This window comes from Mus caroli, chromosome 7 (assembly GCF_900094665.2).
Source record: "Mus caroli chromosome 7, CAROLI_EIJ_v1.1, whole genome shotgun sequence".
NCBI lineage: Eukaryota > Metazoa > Chordata > Mammalia > Rodentia > Muridae > Mus > Mus caroli.
Window position 1 is genome coordinate 18318164 of NC_034576.1, and position 19268 is coordinate 18337431.

Genomic DNA, 19268 nt, shown 5'->3' on the forward strand with positions numbered 1-19268 from the left:
TTGTTTAGTAGTTTTGTTTTTCCAACAGGTTTGGCTGTCCTGGAACTTGTTCGGTAGACCAGGCTAGCCTTCAACTCAGAGATCTGCCTGCCTCTGCCTCTGCCTCTGCCTCTGCCTATGCCTCTGCCTCCTGAGTGCTGGGATTAAAGGTGTGTGTGTGTGTGTGTGTGCGCGTCACCACCACCCAGCATAATGTTTCATATTTTTTAAATGGTGCAACTGATGTTTAGAATAGGATTAGAATTTTATGTTGTGAAAAAATCCCATTAATGTGCTGAGTTCTGGGCTGGCCTTTGTTCCTCAACCAGACATCATTGGAGGCCTTACATGCTTTCTGGCAACTAAAGGGACCCTTTCAGTTCTCAGTGCTACAGAAGGGTCCCTACTGTGGAAGCTCCAGGCTGGAGTAAACAACCCTCGGTGTTTTTACTAAGTCCTTTTGCTAACCGGGCAAAAGGAGGTGGCGCATGCCTTTAATCCCAGCACTTGTGAGGCAGAGGCAGGCGGATTTCTAAGTTCGAGGCCAGCCTGGTCTACAGAGTGAGTTCCGGGACAGCCAGGGCTACACAGAGAAACCCTGTCTCGAAAAACCAAAAAAAAAAACCTAAGTCCTTTTGCCAAGCCCTTGATGTCCTTGTGGCTGTTTTTACTACCTCTGCAGTAGGTGTTCCTGCAAGTAAGGTGAGGCCGGCACAGAGCTGGGTGTGTGGCTTAGGCCGTGTGGCTCCATCCCCAGCACCGTGTAAATCTGCACAGTGCTGCACACATGTAAATCCTAGCACACAGTGTGTGGAGACAGGAGGACCTGGAGTGCAAGGTTCTCCTTAGCTACCTAGGTAGTAGATAGAGGCCAGGCTGGGGCTGGAACGGAGACTGTCTCTGGTCACACTCTGATGGTCGCTGGCTGTCACTCATGTAGATGGTACCAGGGGCTGAGGGCTGCTCCACGATGTAGGGAGGCATCAGCATCAGCCCCCACTACTGTATGTACTGGTGACAAAGAATCTCATGCCTCCACCTCAGTTTCTTGATTTGTGGGCCCTGTGACCCCACCTCCTACCTCGGGCCCACATGACCAGATCCCTTCTCTACCCCCCACCCCCACCCCACCCCCAGCAAGCGGGACATTGAGCTGCTGCTAAAACTGATCGCCAACCTCAACATGCTATTGCGGGATGAAAATGTGAACGTGGTTAAGAAGGCCATCCTCACCATGACCCAGCTCTACAAGGTAGCCCTGCAGGTGAGGACCAGCTGGGCCTTCCAAAAACAGTTAAAGCCTCATCAGAGTTGGGTTTGGTTTGTTGCCGGCTGCTGAGGTTAGGGCTGGGCATATATTAGGCTGGCACTGCTCTTCTGAGCTATACTCAAGCCCCATTTTGTGCTTGTCTTGAGCCATGGTCCATCTGAGTTGTCCAGGGAAACCTTGAATTTCTCTCTCCCTGTCTGTGCCTCTTCCCTTAGCTGCATTTTGGCTTGTACTGCCAGTCCTGGCTAGTGCAAGCTTGTCACAAGTGAGGTTTGCTGTCCTGAGAGTAGTCAAAGCATCTACTGTTGTCTTCTGGGTACACTCATTTATGCATTCAACAAACATTCCCTGAGAATTTCTATTCTCAAGTCCTTTGCCAGGTGATGCAGGGGACATTCAGGACTAGGACTCTAGTAGCCTTCACAGAGCTCCTAGCCCAGTGAGGGACATAGACCTCACCTCAGCCAGGCATGGGTTGCTCACCCCGTGCATATCACCCCAGCATGTAGGAGGCTGAGGCAGAGAGAGTTCAAGGCCACTTTGGGCTACCTTGGAAGACTCTGTCTCAAAAAATAATAGCAATTTTTTTTTAAAAAAAGATCATGAATCTTTAGAGATGGCTGAGCTGTTGGAAGGGGGAACCCAGGTTCACTTTCCACCACTCACATGATGTCTCAGAACCATCTATAATGCCAGTCTCAGGATATCTAATGCCCTCTTTTGACCTCCTCTGACCTGAACTATGTACAGGTGTTGCACAGATAGGCATAGATAAAACACCCATACACATAAACATATCTTAAAGTGGTAAGGGCTCACGAGTCTTCCTCGACTGCTGTTTGACATGGAATGAGGTCATTGGTCATCACAGTGAGGTCATTCACTGTTAGCAAGTGAAAGCCCGTTAATCACTGCCTTTTTTTTTTTTAAATGTATATGAGTGTTTTGCTTGCACGTATTCTGCAGTGTGAGTGCAAAGCCTGTGGAGGCCAGAAGAGAGCATCAGCTGTAGAGCTACGGTTATAGAAAATTAAGAGCTGCTGTATAGGTATGGGAATCCAACCTGGGCTCTCTGGAAGAGCAGCTAGTCTTTAGCTGCTGAGCTATCTCTCCAGCCTGAGGTGACTACCCCAGCGTCTTAGGCACCCTTGTCCTAGCCTCACCCAGCACTGAGCATAGCTGTTGGTTTAATCAAGTGAACGTGCGCATCATCATTCAGTCCGCAGGTTGGGGCAGAGTCTCCTGACAGTTGATGTGTTGTCTTGTCTGTCTGTCCCTACTTCTGGTCTTTCGAAGTGGATGGTGAAGTCTCGGGTCATCAGTGATCTCCAGGAGGCCTGCTGGGACATGGTGTCCTCCATGGCTGGGGAAATCATCCTGCTTCTGGATTCTGACAACGATGGCATCCGTACACATGCCATCAAGTTTGTGGAGGGCCTCATTGTCACCCTGTCACCCCGCATGGCTGACTCAGAGGTCCCACGACGCCAGGAGCACGACATCAGTCTGGACCGCATTCCTCGAGACCACCCCTACATCCAGTACAGTGAGTGCGGTAGTGCCCTGTGTGCAGTCACCAGCCCTCCTCTCAGCCCTGTCTTCCCACCTGCCCTTTTTCTGTTTTGTTTCAGACAGTTTCATGTATCCCTTGGGTAGCTAAGAGTACTTGAACTTTAGACCCTCTGACCTGAACCTTCCAAGTTGGGTGAGATTACAGGCCTGGGCTGTATAGATGAATTGGTAAAGTGCTTGCCTGCCGTAAAGCCCCAGAATTTCCCCAGCCCTGCATACACTGGGCATTATAAGCCTGAAAACCCCAGCACTTGGGTGGAGGCAGGATGATCATGAGTTCGAGGCCAGCCCAGCTTACATAATAAGACCCTGTCTTTAAAAAAAACATGCCAGGCAGCATCCCACAATGCTGTTGCCTGTAGATACAGTGTAGATACAGATGGAGTGTAGTTTACTTAATTTCCTATAATGTGAGTCAGTGACTTCACATTCAAAGTGTTAGGTGCTGACTCTGGAGGACTAGACTGAGAACAGTGCTGTCCCAGGGCCTGTGGGCTGTGTGTGTGAGTCTGCATCCAGTCAGGTTGACAGAAGGGCCCCCGTGACTGCTCCTCTCTTACCTCATTAGATGTCCTATGGGAAGAAGGCAAGGCAGCTCTGGAGCAGCTGCTGAAGTTCATGGTGCACCCCGCCATCTCCTCCATCAACCTGACCACAGCGCTCGGCTCCCTTGCCAACATCGCCCGCCAGAGACCCATGTTCATGTCTGAGGTGATCCAGGCCTATGAGACTCTGCATGGTAGGTTGGGTGCCCCACACTGTCCTGGCCTGCTTGCTGATTCCTAAGAAACTGTTAAACTCTGCTCACTGTGAGCTCCACGTTAGATAAAGTTGTAGTGTGGGTACTGCAAAGCTAGCTCGGGATGCTGGTCCCACAGGATCCCGACACAGCCTGATCCCTCAGGAAAGGAGGCTGGTGATAATTCTCACATTAGAACCTGCATAGGACTCCAAAGAGTCTGGTGTTGAGACATGAGTGAATGCTGTCATGGATCTAGTCTCTCCATCTCTGGACTCTTGTGTTGGCTTTGTTTTCTGGCTGTTTGCTGAAGCAGTAAAGATGGCCCCAGAGCCCAAGGCTCCCATCCTATCCACTTAGCAACAGAGGGAGAGTGTGCGACTCTTACCCCATCATTCCAGCAAAAGTCAAATGCTGATGCTCATTGTTTATGATTGGCTGAGCAGACACTGTGGGCCTTCTGCTGAACCAATCACAGTGGCCAGGGAAACACAGTGTTCTCATTGGCCCCAGGCTCTTGCACACTTGGACAGAGGATGAAGGCAGGGTGGTTCCCTCAGGGGAAAGAGTGGCGCTAGCTGAGGAGTGGGTGCTGGGTACTGCAAAGGCCAAGTTAGAGGCCTCTTTCCATGTGGGGCAGGGACAGCTTGTTCACCGAGGTCACTGAGACTGGGCTGGTCATGTCAGTGGCAGGAGGATTGGGCTGAGCTGTGGCAGCAGTTGAGCGGCTTGTGGAAAAGGTAGCAGTTACAGCTCTCTCTCCAGGGTTAGCACATAACTGCTGATCTGAGACCTGAGGTGTGGTGTGCAGAGAAATAACATTTAGGTTTTCTTGCACCTAAAAGGACTAATGTGGTAGAGGTCTCTTGGGATTTTAATCTTAGCTTGAGAGGAGGAAGGCTACAAGTCCTGTGAGTTCTTCTGGGAGCCTAGGAACTTCCCAGGGTATGTCAGCAAACACCCCACCCAAATTTGGGGCTGAGTATTGAGAACTGTCCACAGCCCTGAGCTCCTGCCTCTGTCCTCACAGCCAACCTGCCCCCAACGCTGGCCAAGTCCCAGGTGAGCAGTGTGCGGAAGAACCTTAAGCTGCACTTGCTGAGCGTGCTGAAGCACCCTGCCTCCTTGGAGTTCCAGGCCCAGATCACCACCCTGCTGGTGGATCTGGGCACGCCCCAGGCTGAGATCGCCCGAAACATGCCTAGCAGCAAGGACTCCCGCAAGCGGCCCCGGGACGATACAGATTCCACGCTCAAGAAGATGAAGCTGGGTGAGCTGGGGCATAAGGCCTGGGCTTGTGGTAGCTAGTGGCTTTCTTAAACTGTCTCTGTCACGTTGCTTTAATATACATTACAGTGTGCTTCAGTAAGCATGGTTAAGTAAAATAACTGTGGTATATAATACAGTTAGTAAATGCTTGAGAATAGTCTAGGAGCAAATGACCTTGGTCTTTCTGCCTCCACCTCTGGACTGCTGGGAGGTGTGTGTAGCCAATTAGGATTTATCTAAACCTTAAAGAAAGGAATGAGTGATGGCTGAGTGTGTCCTGCCTTTCAAGGTTTCATTTCTGTTATACACATGTGTAGAAGGCACTTATCCTTTACTCAGTGTGTGTGTGTGCGTGTGCGTGTACATGTACGTATATATGTAAAATTGGATTTTTCTTTTTTAACTTTGTAATTCTTACCATTTTTGGTTTTTGTGGAGACATAGTCACAGCCTTAGTTCAGCCTCCCAGTGTGGGGATGGCAGGCGTGTGTCACCACCCCAGCTTTGAAGTGACTTCTGTGGTATTTAACAGTAGTATGGGCCATAGCTGCCTAAGTACCAATAGGCTTTTAAAATGTCATCTGTGTTTGTTTATAGAACATTTCTGGGGACTAGTGAGATGGCTCAGGGTTAAGAGCACTGGCTGCTCTTCCAGAGGTCCTGAGTTCAGTTCCCAACAACCACATGGTGGCTCACAACCATCTGTAATGGGATCTGATGCCCTCTTCTGTCATGTAGATATAGGTGCAGCAGACCACTCATAGAATAAATGAAATTATATGTGCGTGTGTGATATAGATATATATGTGTGTGTGCATATATATGTGTGTGTGTGTACATATATGTATATACACACACACACACACACACACACGCACTCACATACACCCCATTTCTGAAATTCTTGGGCGGGTTGTTTTGTTTTTGAGGTTTCAGGTTTGTGCAGAAAGTACCTTTCCCTACTGAAATATGTCACTAACCCTACATCTTTTTATTTTAATTTTTTCTTTAGATTCATTTTATTTTATGAGTGATATTCTGCCTGCATACATATGTATGTTTATCACATGTATACTTGGTATCTTTAGAAGACACAAAAGGGCATTGAATCCCCTGGAACTGGAATTGCAGATGGTTGTGAACTACTATTTGGGTATTTTTTTTTAAAGGCTAATCTAAATCTACCCCTGTCCCAGCTCTTTGTAATGGAGGCTAAGCGCTCTGTAATGTGTCCCTGCTGTAGGACGACTCTACACATCTAACCATAGAGCACTCAAAGGGACATCTCCCTAAAGGATTTCTGTGTTTGGAGTTGGTCTAAAATCAATTTTCTTTTTTAAAAGATTTTATTTTTTCTAAGAATTATTTATTTCATGTGTATAAGTACACTGTAGCTGTCTTCAGACACACCAGAACAGGGCATCAGATCCCATTACAGATGGTTGTGAGCCACCATGTGGTTGCTGGGAATTAAACTCAGGACCTCTGGAAGAACAGCTAGTGCTCTTAACCTCTGAGCCATCCTCCAGCCCTGTTTATTTTTAAATACTTTTTTTGTTTTTTTAAGATTCTATGTAGCCCTGGCTGTCCTGTGATTCATTCTGTAGACCAGGCTGGCCTCAGACTCACAGAGATCTGCCTGCCTCTGCCTCCTGCAGTAACAGCAGAACTGTCTCCCACTGGGGCACCTGCCTGATGAGTGCGAGCCTCTGCGTTCCACCAATCTTCAGTATGGGATGTATCGATGATATCATTGTCCTGGAACCTAATGGGATCAGTGAGAGGTTTTTGAATTTTTGCCATGTCCCTAGTGAGAACTGAGAACGGGAAAGAGTTGTTGCTGCCTGGAGACCTGTGGCACTTTTCAACCTAGGTCCTTGGCTGCTATGTGGCTGCTCCTTGCAGTGACTTGCTAGAGCTTCCTGAGCACAGGTCCTGCTGCAGGCTGGGAGCCAGCCTCTGATTCCCCTCCCCTCTCAGAGCCCAACTTGGGAGAAGACGATGAGGACAAAGACTTGGAGCCTGGCCCATCAGGGACGTCAAAGGCTTCAGCCCAGATCTCAGGCCAGTCAGACACGGACATCACTGCTGAGTTCTTGCAGCCTCTGCTGACACCTGACAATGTGGCCAATCTGGTGAGGAGGGTGAAGTCATCCAGGGACCGGAGGCCTGATCCCAGTGTTTTCTCTGCCTACCCTACACTATGGCTGCCTCTGTAGCATCAGCCAGGGGTTCCCTCCTACCCTTAGATGCACCTTTTCTCGATCACCATCCTTCTAGAGGCTATTTATTCTCAATATGCCACTTCCCATACACTTACTTTGTTCTTGGGGCTGGGGACTCTCCCAGGTGACAGTGTGACAGTCATTGGCTCCCTAGAAAGCTAGAGCAAGAAGAGCAGCCCCAGCCCCGACCTCAGTTTCTGCTGCATCTCCTGTGCTATTGTAAGGATGAGCTAGCTAAGGTTCTCCTTCCTGGGCATCCACAGGTCCTCATCAGCATGGTGTACCTGCCTGAGACCATGCCTGCCTCCTTCCAAGCCATCTACACCCCTGTGGAGTCAGCAGGCACTGAAGCCCAGATCAAGCACCTGGCTCGACTCATGGCCACACAGATGACAGCTGCGGGACTGGGTCCTGGTGAGTTTGTGCTGAACTGGGCCATGCTGTGGTGGCAAACTACTTACTGGGAAAGCTGTGGAGATGGTCATGTGCCATCTAAGGTGTCACCTGTCTTGGGTTTGTCATTATGCAGAGTACTTGGTGTCTTCAGGTCCTGGGCTTTGAAATTCAACTGACCTTACCTTGAGTCCGGGCTGACTTGTATCACGTTTCTGAGCCTTTGAGCTTTGGAGTCTGTCCCTCTTTCATCAGAACGTTTTGTCACATAAAGAGAGGGTGTCAGTTTCCTTGCAGATGGAAGAATTACAAGAGGTTGTGGGTGCTGGGAATGTAGCTCAAGCCCTCTGCAAGAGCAGCACATGCCCTTCATCACTGAGCCATCTCTCAAGCCCAGGCTTTGGTCTTCCATAAGACAGGGTCTTGCTCTACAGCCTGTGCTGGCCTAGCCTCATGAGTGCTGCGATTACAGGTGTGAGCTGCTCTCAGCACCGCATGGTCTTGAAGTATAACTATGACCCGTGAGTGGCGCATGCACAACTGCAGTGCCAACATGGCTGTGAGCTTCACAAGGCTTGCTCTCTCCTTCCACCTTGGTGTGGGTCCCAAAGCTTGAACTCAGGCTCCTTTATCCACTGAGCCATTTTGCCAGCCCTGGTTCAGACATAGCTGCTCTGAGCAGTGGCTACGTATGGGTCTTTGATGCACTCAGGTTTTCCCCTGAGCCTGTTGTCAAGTCACATGCCCTCTGCTGCTAAAGACTGTTTATAATTAGCATGCCTCAGTGGCATACGCCTGTCATCCCAGGAGGCAGCGGTAGGAAGTCAGAGGGTCAGGGTCATCCTTGGATGCATAATGAGTTTGAGGACAGCCTGCGGTGCATGAGACCCTGACCTGCAAACCTCAAATGGGCCAGTGAGACAGCTCAGGGGTGAACGTGTTTGCTGTCAAACCCAAAGTGTGATCCCTGGAAGGAGAAAACTGCACACATGCGCCCTGGCATATGCATGTGTATCCCCATACAGATAAATAAGATGTAACCATGAGGACGTGTGTTCCAGTCTGTAATGTCCATAGAGAAGCCAAGGTGATGTGCACCTGTAACCACAGCATTGGATAGGGCAGGCACGTGTAGGTTCTGGGGATTTTCCTGGTCAACCAGTCTTGCTGAAACAGCCAGCTCTGGGTTCCATGGATAATCTGTTTTAGAAAGTAATGTGGGTCTGGCTAAATGGCCCTCAGCTGGTAAAGGTACTTGCTGCCTCTCCCAAAGACCTGAGTTTTTAGTCCCTGGGACCCATTAGAAAGAACCAACTCCACAAAAGGGGCCTCTGACCTCTGTACACACATACACGCACAACACATAAATAAAATGTAAAAAAAGAAAACAGGGCAGGGTGGGAGCACACACATCGAGTCCAGGCCAACCAGGGTTACCCAGTGATACTCTTGTCTCATTAAAAAATAAAGTGAGGGCTGGTGAGATGGCTCAGTGGGTAAGAGCACCCGACTGCTCTTCCGAAGGTCCAGAGTTCAAATCCCAGCAACCACATGGTGGCTCATAACCATCTGTAACGAGATCTGGCTCCCTCTTCTGGAGTGTCTGAAGACAGCTACAGTGTACTTACATATAATCAATAAATAAATCTTTAAAAATAAATAAATAAATAAATAAAGTGAGCCCTGCAGTGGTGGCGCACTTTAGGAGGCAGAGGCAGTCGGATTTCTGTGTTCAAGGCCAGCCTGGTCTACACAGAGAAACCCTGCCTCAAAAGAAAAAATAAACAAACAAATAAATAGAGAAGTGAAGATACAAGTCTGCCTTCCATGTGTGTATGTAGTCTAGCACACCAGCACACACACCGCACAAGCACACTCATGCATGCCACACAGACATTAAGAGAACCTGCCTGTGATACATACCTTGAGGCTGTGACAACGGCTGTGCCTCTGGAATGAAGTAGTTTGGCTCCATCCGTGGATCATTTGTTAGGTGGGCTACATAGTGCAGTAGGTGCTGTGCGTGTACAGCAGAGCCTGGGGTCAGGTGATGGTGCTGATATGGTGGGCCCTGTGACTGCCTCCATTCAGGTGTGGAACAGACGAAACAGTGCAAGGAGGAGCCCAAGGAGGAGAAGGTGGTAAAGCCAGAGAGCGTCCTGATCAAGCGGCGCCTGTCGGTGCAGGGCCAGGCCATCTCTGTGGTAGGCTCTCAGAGCACCATGTCTCCCTTGGAGGAGGAGGTACCCCAGGCCAAGAGGAGGCCAGAACCCATCATCCCTGTCACGCAGCCACGGTGAGTCCTCTTGTAGCTGGCATGTGGGCCCTGTGAATGTAAGGCAGGCTGAGGGCTGGACCAGCTTTTCCTCTGCCTCAAAGTCAGTGCAGGAACCACCAAGCTTTGATGGCTTTCTGCAGCCACACCTTTTTCTGTCCTAACTTCGGAGAATGGTGGTAGAGACACTAAGAGAATCGGGAGGCACAGCCATAGTGGCAGTGAGGCAGTTAGTCAGCTTCCTGACGTGCAGTAGGGGCTCCTGTTTAGTTAGCATTACCATCTTCATTTCCCCATCACTTTTATCATGAAATCAGATGGGGTTAACATCTGAGCGTCACTTGAATGTTACTTGCTTCCTTTCTGTCTCTTGCTCTGCTCCCCATTCCGTCTGCAGCCCATATACTACAAGCCCTGTTCAGGATCTTTCTGCTTACTCTTCTCTACCTGAGCCCCTTCTGGTCCTGGCCTGTTCTCACAGGGAGACACACTCCATGGCAGAAATAATCACAATTTCTTCCTGAGTCTGATCTCCCAGCCCACTGAGCCTCTCTCGGAGTTCAGAGGTGTGGAGGGGGCTGTGTGTCTCCGTGTCCCAGTTCCAGAGCGGGAACCACCAGGCTGACTGGGCTGTCGAAAACATGCCTTCCTTGTCCCTGCCCTCATGTAGGCTGGCAGGTGCAGGTGGGCGCAAGAAGATCTTCCGTCTGAGCGATGTGCTGAAGCCCCTGACAGATGCCCAGGTGGAAGCCATGAAGCTAGGAGCTGTGAAGCGGATCCTGAGGGCTGAGAAGGCTGTAGCCTGCAGTGGGGCAGCCCAGGTATGCTCCTCACTCAGCCTAGGGAAAAGTTCCTGTGGTACTAGCCCTTAGCTCAGCTGCTCCGAGCTCCTCCAGGCTTGACTCCACCCACTGCAAAATCAGAGCTACGGCCTTCTAGGCAGTAGGACCTACACAGACAGGATTGTACTGAGGGCGGCTCTGATTTCAGATATCCCTGCCTTCAAGGGTTTTGCTTTATTTTATTTTGCTTTATTTTATTTGCTTTATTTTATTTTATTTTTAAAGATTTATTTATTAATTATATTTATTTAATTTGTTACATTATTTATTACTCATATATGAGTACACTGTAGCTGTCTTCAGACACACCAGAAGAGGGCATCAGATTCTATTACAGATGGTTGTGAGCCACCATGTGGTGGCTGGGAATTGAACTCTGAAAGAGCAGTCTGTGATCTTAACTGCTGAGCCATCTCTCCAGCCCTGCTTTATTTTTTTAAATGTGTCTATTTGATTAATTTATGTATATGTGTGTGGCCTGCATGAGTTTATGTGCACTGTGTGTATGCAGAGAGGCCGGAAGAGGATGTCAGGTCCCCTACTGAAGTTACAGGGAATGTGAGCCACCATGTGGGTGTTAGAAACCAAACTGAAGTGATCTTAACCACTGAGCCGTCTCTCCAACCTTTATTTTCTGATGTTTTGTTTTGTTGTGCTGGTTCTTTGAAGCAGAGCTTTTCTGTGTAGCCTTAACAGTCTTAGGACTCACTCTGTAGACCAGTCTGACCTTGAACTCAGATCTGCCTACTTCTGCCTCCCAAGTGCTAGGACTAAAGGCATGTGCTGTCATTCCAAGCTTTTTTTTTTTTTTTTTTTGGTTTTTCGAGACAGGGTTTCTCTGTATAGCCCTGGCTGTCCTGGAACTCACTNTGTAGACCAGGCCGGCCTCGAACTCAGAAATCCGCCTGCCTCTGCCTCCCAAGTGCTGGGATTAAAGGCATGCGCCACCACGCCCGGCTCATTCCAAGCTTTTTATTACATTTTAAACATTTACTTGTTGTTGTGTGTGGACACTGTAGTCTCTGTACCAGCATGAGTAGGGCCTGGGTTTTATGTCCAGTTCCACAAGAATGTTCTGGGTGTTAAAGATACCGTGTAGTCTTTCTCTCTTGGTTTTCATCACATTCTCTTCATGCCTACAGGTGGCAAAAGAGAGTCTTCTCGAGCCTTTCCCTATGCAGTGAAGTGCCTGGTTACTTACTGCCTCCTTACCTAGGAGCCTGGGGTGGCTTGCTGATACTGATTTTTTGTTTCTTCTTTGTCCACTGACACATGATGTGAGACTGCTATGCTTATGCTTCTTCATGCTGCCTCCCTTGATTGGTTGGTTGACTGATGATTCATTGATTGATTTGGTTGTTTTGAGAGAATGTCTCACCAGGCTGGCCTTCAACTTGAGTGCTCTGGGTACTGGGATTATAGATGTTAGCCACTGTACCCAATTTGTATGGTGTTTGCACTGGGCATTCCTGACCCTGGCTGCAGGAGTGCAAGGCACGATTGAAGTCTACCCCAGTGGCCAGCCACACTGCCACACGTGTTCACCTTCTTACTTCTAGGTGCGCATCAAGATCCTGGCCAGCCTCGTAACACAGTTCGACTCTGGATTCAAGGCAGAGGTGCTGTCCTTTATCCTGGAAGATGTCCGGGCCCGTCTGGACCTGGCTTTTGCCTGGCTCTACCAGGAATATAATGCCTACCTGGCAGCCGGGGCCTCAGGCACTCTGGACAAATATGAGGACTGCCTCATCTGCCTGCTCTCTGGACTACAAGAGAAACCAGACCAGAAAGATGGGTAAGGGGTTGGCCATAAGCCCGATGTCCCCTTCTGTGTCTCATTTCTCTTTTCTCCTTGGTGCCACCCAAGCTTGCCCTCTCCATGTCCCTCTCTGTGAACTGTGTGCAGACTCTGCTAATGCTCTGAGTGACCTGTCACCCTCTGGGCTTCTTATTCCCATGTGTACTGAGAGTCCCCAGGGATGGGACAGTGGCTCAGTGGTGAGCACCACCCTGGCATGGAGCCCTTAGTTGCATCCCTGCTCTAGCAAAAGGAAGAGAGTGTCAGAGAGGGCGCACCTGCGCTCTGTCTGCCAGTCAGCAGCTTTCAGGCACCAGACTCTAATCTGTCTAAAGCTGGGCCCCAGGGTCAGGGAAGCTGGTGTGAGCTTGGGGCCACAACATGTGGCTGCCTTGCAAGACCTGGTCTTTCTTGGGCAGGATCTTTACCAAGGTGGTTTTGGAGGCCCCACTGATCACTGAGAGTGCCTTGGAGGTGATACGGAAGTACTGTGAGGATGAGGTGAGCTGGCTGCTGCTCTGTCATCTAGACATGGAGGCAGATGTGGCATAAAGGTCCTGGGGACATGGTTTGAGAGAGGGAGCAGGACAAGAGTAAGATGGCACAGCAGCCTGAGCATCGCCCCCCCTCTGCAGAGTCGTGCCTACCTGGGTATGTCGACACTTGGAGACCTGATCTTCAAGCGCCCTTCTCGCCAGTTCCAGTATCTGCATGTTCTTCTTGACCTCAGCTCTCACGAGAAGGACAGGGTGAGCTTGTGTCTGTAGCTGGCCAGCTTGGCTTTCCTTTTTCTTCAAACTCTTGTTTTCATTTCATTTGCCATGGTGTGACAAAGTGTGTATATATGCTGTCAGAGGATGCCATGCCCACTTCCTCTGTTCTCACTCATGTTGCTGACCTGTAACCTGGGCAGCAGCTAGTAGAGGAGCCCATGTGACCACAGGCGAGGTAATGTCACAGTATGCAGTGGCCAGGTAGGGCACTGAGTCGACTAGGGATGGGGTTCAAGAAGCTTCCTGGAGGAGGAGATGTGTGTTACTGTAACATACAGTAGCTGTGTTCTAGGTGAGACCTGTCCCTACTGTACCCTGTCACCAGCCTCCTGGTGGCTCAGGTTCAGTCATCGTACCATTAGCACAGCACCTCTGGCCCTGGCCCTGTGCTGTCATTTGGTACAAACTCGTGTTTCAGACCAGACTCTGCCCCTGTGGCTCCCAGCAGATGGTGTCTGAGTGAAATGAAGCTTGGCCAGTGACATGTCTTCCAGGCACTGGGCTGCCTGTCTTGCCAAGTTCCAAAGCCAAGGCCACTTGGCAGGGAAAGTCACTCTTGAGGAATGAGGAGCAAGCAAGGAGGGAGTAGCAAGATGGGATTGAGAAGTGCAGCAGCCGCAGCTTGGGATACAGGGCGCTGCTGTCCTGGGCCTCAGGCTGAGCTTCTCCCCAGCAGCCCCTCCGTTATCATGATCCCATTGCCCACTTCCTTCTCACCCATCCTGCCTGCCCTCAGGTGCGCTCCCAGGCCTTGCTCTTCATTAAGCGAATGTATGAGAAGGAGCAGCTTCGAGAATATGTGGAGAAATTTGCCCTCAACTACCTGCAGCTCCTGGTCCACCCCAACCCACCCTCAGTGCTGTTTGGAGCCGACAAGGACACAGGTTTGATGCAGGTTCATCTGATCTGTGTCGAGCCCCACCCACTCCAGCCACTCTACTAGAATAGCTGCCGGGTGACAGACAAGGGACTGCAGGGGTAGGAAACTAGAGCACCAGGAGAGCAACCTGTGGGTTCCAGGGCCATCTCAGGCCAAGTCCCTTAGCATAGTCCCAGATCCTGCCAAACAGACAGAAGGTTCAGCAGGGATGATGAAAGCCCCTCCCAAGAGAGGTGTGAGGTCCAGGGAGGATGTGAACAGAGGTGTTTCCCTGTAGTGGAGATATGGTGGCACCAAGGGTCAGCAGTGAGGGTCTTTCTGCTGAAGTATATAGGGACTGGCATGGAGGGTAGCAGGACTACAGGTAGCTGGGCTGGCCCTTGTGCCTGACAGATAGCCATTGTTTATGTTGAGGCTGTAGTCAGTCGTGACAGGACTCGGAGGATGCAGGGTTAGCTTCGCACAGTAGAATGACCTAGCTTCCTTAGGGCTTGGTGGCGGGAGGACGTCCTACCCTGACTGCACCTACTCTCTTCTTCCCACTGACTTCACTGAGAAGCACAGACACTGGGGATAGGGCTTTGGGAAGGGAATAGAGGCTTCTGTTGATACATGGCTCCATCCTGTCCTGTCCTGTCAGAGGTGGCCGCACCCTGGACAGAGGAAACAGTGAAGCAGTGTTTGTATCTGTATCTGGCTCTCCTGCCTCAGAACCACAAGCTGATCCATGAGCTGGCAGCCGTGTACACTGAAGCCATCGCTGACATCAAGCGGACAGTGCTGAGGGTCATTGAGCAGCCGGTGAGGCTCCTGGCCCACTTGGGCAAAAATGATTCCCAATTTTAGCTGTTCCTCTGGATTCATGGCTTTAGCCTGTGGGTGGTCCTTATATTCTTCAACATGTAAGGAGGCATAGGGCTGCTCAGGTACAGAACGTGAAGTGGACACACCTAGCTTCATGTTCTGCTGTTGATCTCGCTGCCCTGACATGTGGGGGTGCAGCCCACTCCCTCAGGCAGTGGCCACATTAGCATCTGAGCTTCTGTTTTGATTTCTGCTGGACTGTCCTCATGCTGTTACCAAAGGTCCTGAGCCACAGGGTCACCGCCTGAGATGCCGTTCAGATGGGTGCCCTGTTTGCTTCTGGGTTTAGAACTCTGAGTTTGACATGTCAGTTCTGTCCCCAACTTTGCTTTGTTTTTGAGCGGATCTCATTAGAGTCCTCCTGCCCTTGTGACATCTTTATTGTGGAAATTTTCAGTACACCTGGAGAAGGGCAGGGTCGGGTTCTTCCTGGGATGAGAAGTGCTAGGCAAGTTCGCTCACTCAGCAGTGCCTCGGCTCCACAGATGGAGATGCCAAGGGCAGCAGCCAGCATGCTTCCTGTTCACGGAAGCACGTGCCTGTGCCCTCAGCCACAACGGAGTGACAGTGGTTGCAGGAGGCTGGGCATGGGAGGTGTGAGATGGTAGGGCATATCAAGGCTCTAGGCTGACAGTAGGAGAGACCGGGAGCCCAGTAACCTTAACCACCCCAACTTCTGCAGCCTCTTGAAATCCTCATCCTAAGCTGGTCTTGCTCACCTCTGCATCTAGATCCGAGGGATGGGCATGAACTCTCCAGAGCTGCTGCTGCTGGTAGAAAACTGTCCCAAGGGGGCAGAGACGCTGGTCACCCGCTGCCTGCACAGCCTCACCGACAAAGGTACCTGGGGGCCCTGCCTTCTACCATCTATCCCACCTGCTCTTGCCCTGTAGGGGCTAGAGCTGCTGTGTCTCTAGTGCCTGTGCCCCTCGAGTTCTTCTGTCCTTGGGCCTCACTCTGTAGTGAAAATCTATGAGCTCCATTTAGGGAAGGAGAGGCTGGGGATTCTGCTTTAGGACTGTCCTGCCCCTCCCACAAACTTAACTCTGTCCCCTAATCGGTGCTTATCTCCCCTGCCCTCCCTGTCATCTCAACTCAGCTTTTCTCTGTCTTCCCTAAAGTGCCACCATCCCCAGAACTGGTGAAGCGGGTCCGAGACCTGTACCACAAACGGCTGCCTGATGTGCGCTTCCTCATCCCCGTGCTCAATGGGTTGGAGAAGGTAGGGAAGGAGGAGAGGGACAGGTGGTCAGCCCACTTCATGGCAAATGGGCTGGAATTGCACACCTAGTTTTGGAGTAGGTCCCCAGACCCATCTCAGCCTCCTCAGTCACTGTTCAAGTGTCACAGTGGGGTGTGGCTCTGTGTGTGTGTGTATTATATACATACACACACACACATACTATAGTTCCTGTCCTATGGGTAACACCCCAGCTTATGTCCCTGGTAAATTTTGGAGCCAAGGATGGTTCATCCCCATGTGGGTGTGAATGGGATGACACTATCCACCAGAAGTAGCCAACAGCTTTGGGGAGAGGGGGACTAAGTGTCATGACACTTAGAGTCCGCTGTGAAGTGGGTGGATGTGGGGCCACCTAGCCCATCATCACTCTCGTCCCCCACTCCCTTAGAAAGAGGTGATCCAGGCGCTGCCCAAGCTCATCAAACTCAACCCCATTGTGGTGAAGGAAGTCTTCAACCGCCTGCTAGGCACCCAGCACGGTAGGTGCCCTCCCTCCTCTCCAACTTACCTCCCAGCTGCACTGGGGCTCTCATGGGAACGGCCTTAGAGACCAGAGTCTCTGTTGTCCACCATGGTGAGAAACAAAGAAAAGTATTTGAGGTGGAAAAATAGCCAGAGATGTATATGACTTCCTCATCCCTGGTCCCTGTGGTCACATACGGACATAATAGCAGGGAATGTGGCTTCATGGCACATTGGGTCTCCCCTCCTACAGCAGGAGGCCACCTCTGCTAAATGCCTTTTTTTCTACTCTGTCCCAACACAGCACAAAGTTCAAGCCACTTTATTGTTCAGTGAGACCCTGGCCTGGCCCTGCCCTGCCCTGCCCTGTCCTAACCCAGCTTGTAGCTACCAAGTTCATGTGCTTATGTAGAGTTAGTCCTAGGCTGGTGGGCCTTCCCTGCCTTTTGGGTGCACAGCCCAGTGCACTGAGGGGACAGAGGGGCCACAGCAAGGAAGCTCTAAAAAGGTGGTGAAGACTTGCAACCACTTCATTCAGTCTCCTGTCCCCAGCCCAAGAAGCAAGAGGGTACCTCATTTGTATTTACCCAGAGCTGGCCTGAGACCCAGCTCTTTGCTGAGGCCCCTGTCCTGTCTCCTTTCCCCCTATTGCCACTCATTTCAGGTGAGGGGAACTCGGCCCTGTCCCCCCTGAATCCAGGAGAGCTGCTGATTGCATTGCACAATATTGACTCTGTGAAGTGTGACATGAAGTCCATCATCAAAGGTGAGGCACCCCTGTTTCCCCAGGACCCAGCTCCCACAGACAGGCAGGGCCTCAGTCACCCACATGGTTCTACTGCATCAAAGCCTATGGCCTGACGCCTGACCTGTCCCTTCCCGGTCTCCACCCATAACACATACACACATGTGCCTGCCTGGGCACCAGGTAGTCCTTGGGAGTACAGGACATCCCTCTTCCTACCTACCCCGAGGAACTCAGGAAGCAGGGCCCACGGAGGCACAGGGCTTCTGCAGACGAGCAGATGGCAGGCCTGAGCTGAGGCGTCAGAGACGTCCGTAGTTGGGGCTTGGTGATGCTCTGGCAGGCTTCCTCTGCCCAGGCATCCCCTCCCAGCCAGGCTCTCCCTTCATGCCACAAACCCTGCCACCCACATCTCCTGGTAAGTATGCTCTAGATAGGGCACAAAATTCACAGAAGCTAAATCAGTTGCCAGGGTCACACAGTCTGAGCCAAACTAGAGCCAAACCAAGAAGGGCTCTGCTCACGAGCCTCCCCTGGGAGGAAACCATCATTTCCCTCTTTCTTTCCTCCTCTAGAGACTTGGGCCAGAATCAGCTCTGTCCCAGGAGGGCCCTGCCTGTCATCCTGTCATTTAACCTCTCTGCTGACTTTAGGGTAGCTTCTTCTCTGTCCCTACCTTCCTTGTTCTGCCTGAAGTGGCTTCTTCAGGGACCACTTCCCTAGCCTTCCTCAGCAGCCCTGATAGCGGGCTTGTGAAGACAGGCAGAGGAGGCTGCAGGGAAAGGGGAGGGGTATAAGCTGGAATTGTGGGCTACACACACACACACACACACACACACACACACACACACACTTTTTACCATGCTGGGAATGAACCTAGAGCAGCCTCCCATGTGCTAGGTAAGTGTTCTATCTCTATCCACACACTTGCTTCTTGGTCCTTAAATGCAATGAAAATAACCTTGACTCTATAGCAGCCTATTCCCAAGGGCAGTTTATACATAATTTGAAGGGATTTGGAAACACAGCCATCTTGGATCCAGAATAGAAATCTAGTCACAAAGAGAGAAGGGCCCTGTCAAAAGTCACGCAGATGGCTGAAGACAGGCTTCTACCTTGCACAGTCTGGCAGTTTCTTTGGGATTTCTTGTCAGTTCACAGCCTCTAGGCTTCCTAGGTACCCCACAGCTCTCACCACATCTCCCTTGTCCCATCAGGTGAGAAGCCCTGGCCTCCCTGGGCCCCAACACAGTGCTGGGGACATACTGGGACACTGACAGCTGACTCAGGAAGGGCTTTCTCAAGTGGGATAACCTTCAGCGAGCAGACCCAACAGACATGAGCCTGTCAGATCTAGGGCTGAGCAGAGGTTTCCAAGTGAGGGAGGGAACCGACTTGGCCTCATGCAGCCTCTGGGGTGGAGGACGGGCTGACCTTTTGGAAGAGTCTGAGTGGGAAACACAAGAGGCTGGGTAGACAGAAACTGGTGTCAGGCCCATGTGAGCAGCAGTGGAACACGCCTCCACAGCAACAGGCACCTCAAGTTCTGCCAGTCCTTTCTCCTCTGCCCTTCAGCCTATGTGTTTGCTGCAAGGTCCCTCCTCTCCCTTTGGGCCTCCTCTTTACAGGATCATCCTTCCCTGCATTGGCCTCTCAGGGATTGGGAGGGCAGGTGGGCTTTCTTCTTGCTCAATAAAGACTTCCTGATTGACACACTCACATGGCCAGTGGTGTTTGGGGAAGGACTTCAGAGGCAGCTCCTGGGATCGCCTCTCAGCCCAGTTGACCCTGATACTGACACCCACTCCCAGGAGCTAGACCTCAAGCAAGGCCTGCTCCATGCTTTCTTCAGTGTGACATCTTTCCACAACCTGTGGACACTTGGCTTGGGTTGGCCCTCGCCCCACTTTACCCCTCCCTTCCCTGTTACTGTCATGAG

At 51.0% G+C, this 19268-nt stretch overlaps 1 protein-coding gene across 2 annotated transcripts in view; it reads left to right on the top strand.

The window, feature by feature from the left end:
• Positions 1-19268, top strand: part of Sympk (symplekin) — a 30203-nt gene that overhangs the window by 8278 nt on the left and 2657 nt on the right. For both annotated transcript variants that reach the window (XM_021169219.1, XM_021169220.2), the window contains exons 6-22: positions 1117-1243; positions 2546-2795; positions 3390-3560; positions 4591-4830; positions 6810-6964; positions 7318-7468; positions 9539-9743; positions 10393-10543; positions 12124-12359; positions 12782-12863; positions 12998-13111; positions 13872-14019; positions 14656-14816; positions 15611-15719; positions 16001-16101; positions 16511-16601; positions 17249-17350. In XM_021169219.1, the coding sequence (XP_021024878.1) occupies positions 1117-1243; positions 2546-2795; positions 3390-3560; positions 4591-4830; positions 6810-6964; positions 7318-7468; positions 9539-9743; positions 10393-10543; positions 12124-12359; positions 12782-12863; positions 12998-13111; positions 13872-14019; positions 14656-14816; positions 15611-15719; positions 16001-16101; positions 16511-16601; positions 17249-17350 (2594 nt within the window). The remainder of the gene's footprint in view (positions 1-1116; positions 1244-2545; positions 2796-3389; positions 3561-4590; positions 4831-6809; positions 6965-7317; positions 7469-9538; positions 9744-10392; positions 10544-12123; positions 12360-12781; positions 12864-12997; positions 13112-13871; positions 14020-14655; positions 14817-15610; positions 15720-16000; positions 16102-16510; positions 16602-17248; positions 17351-19268) is intronic.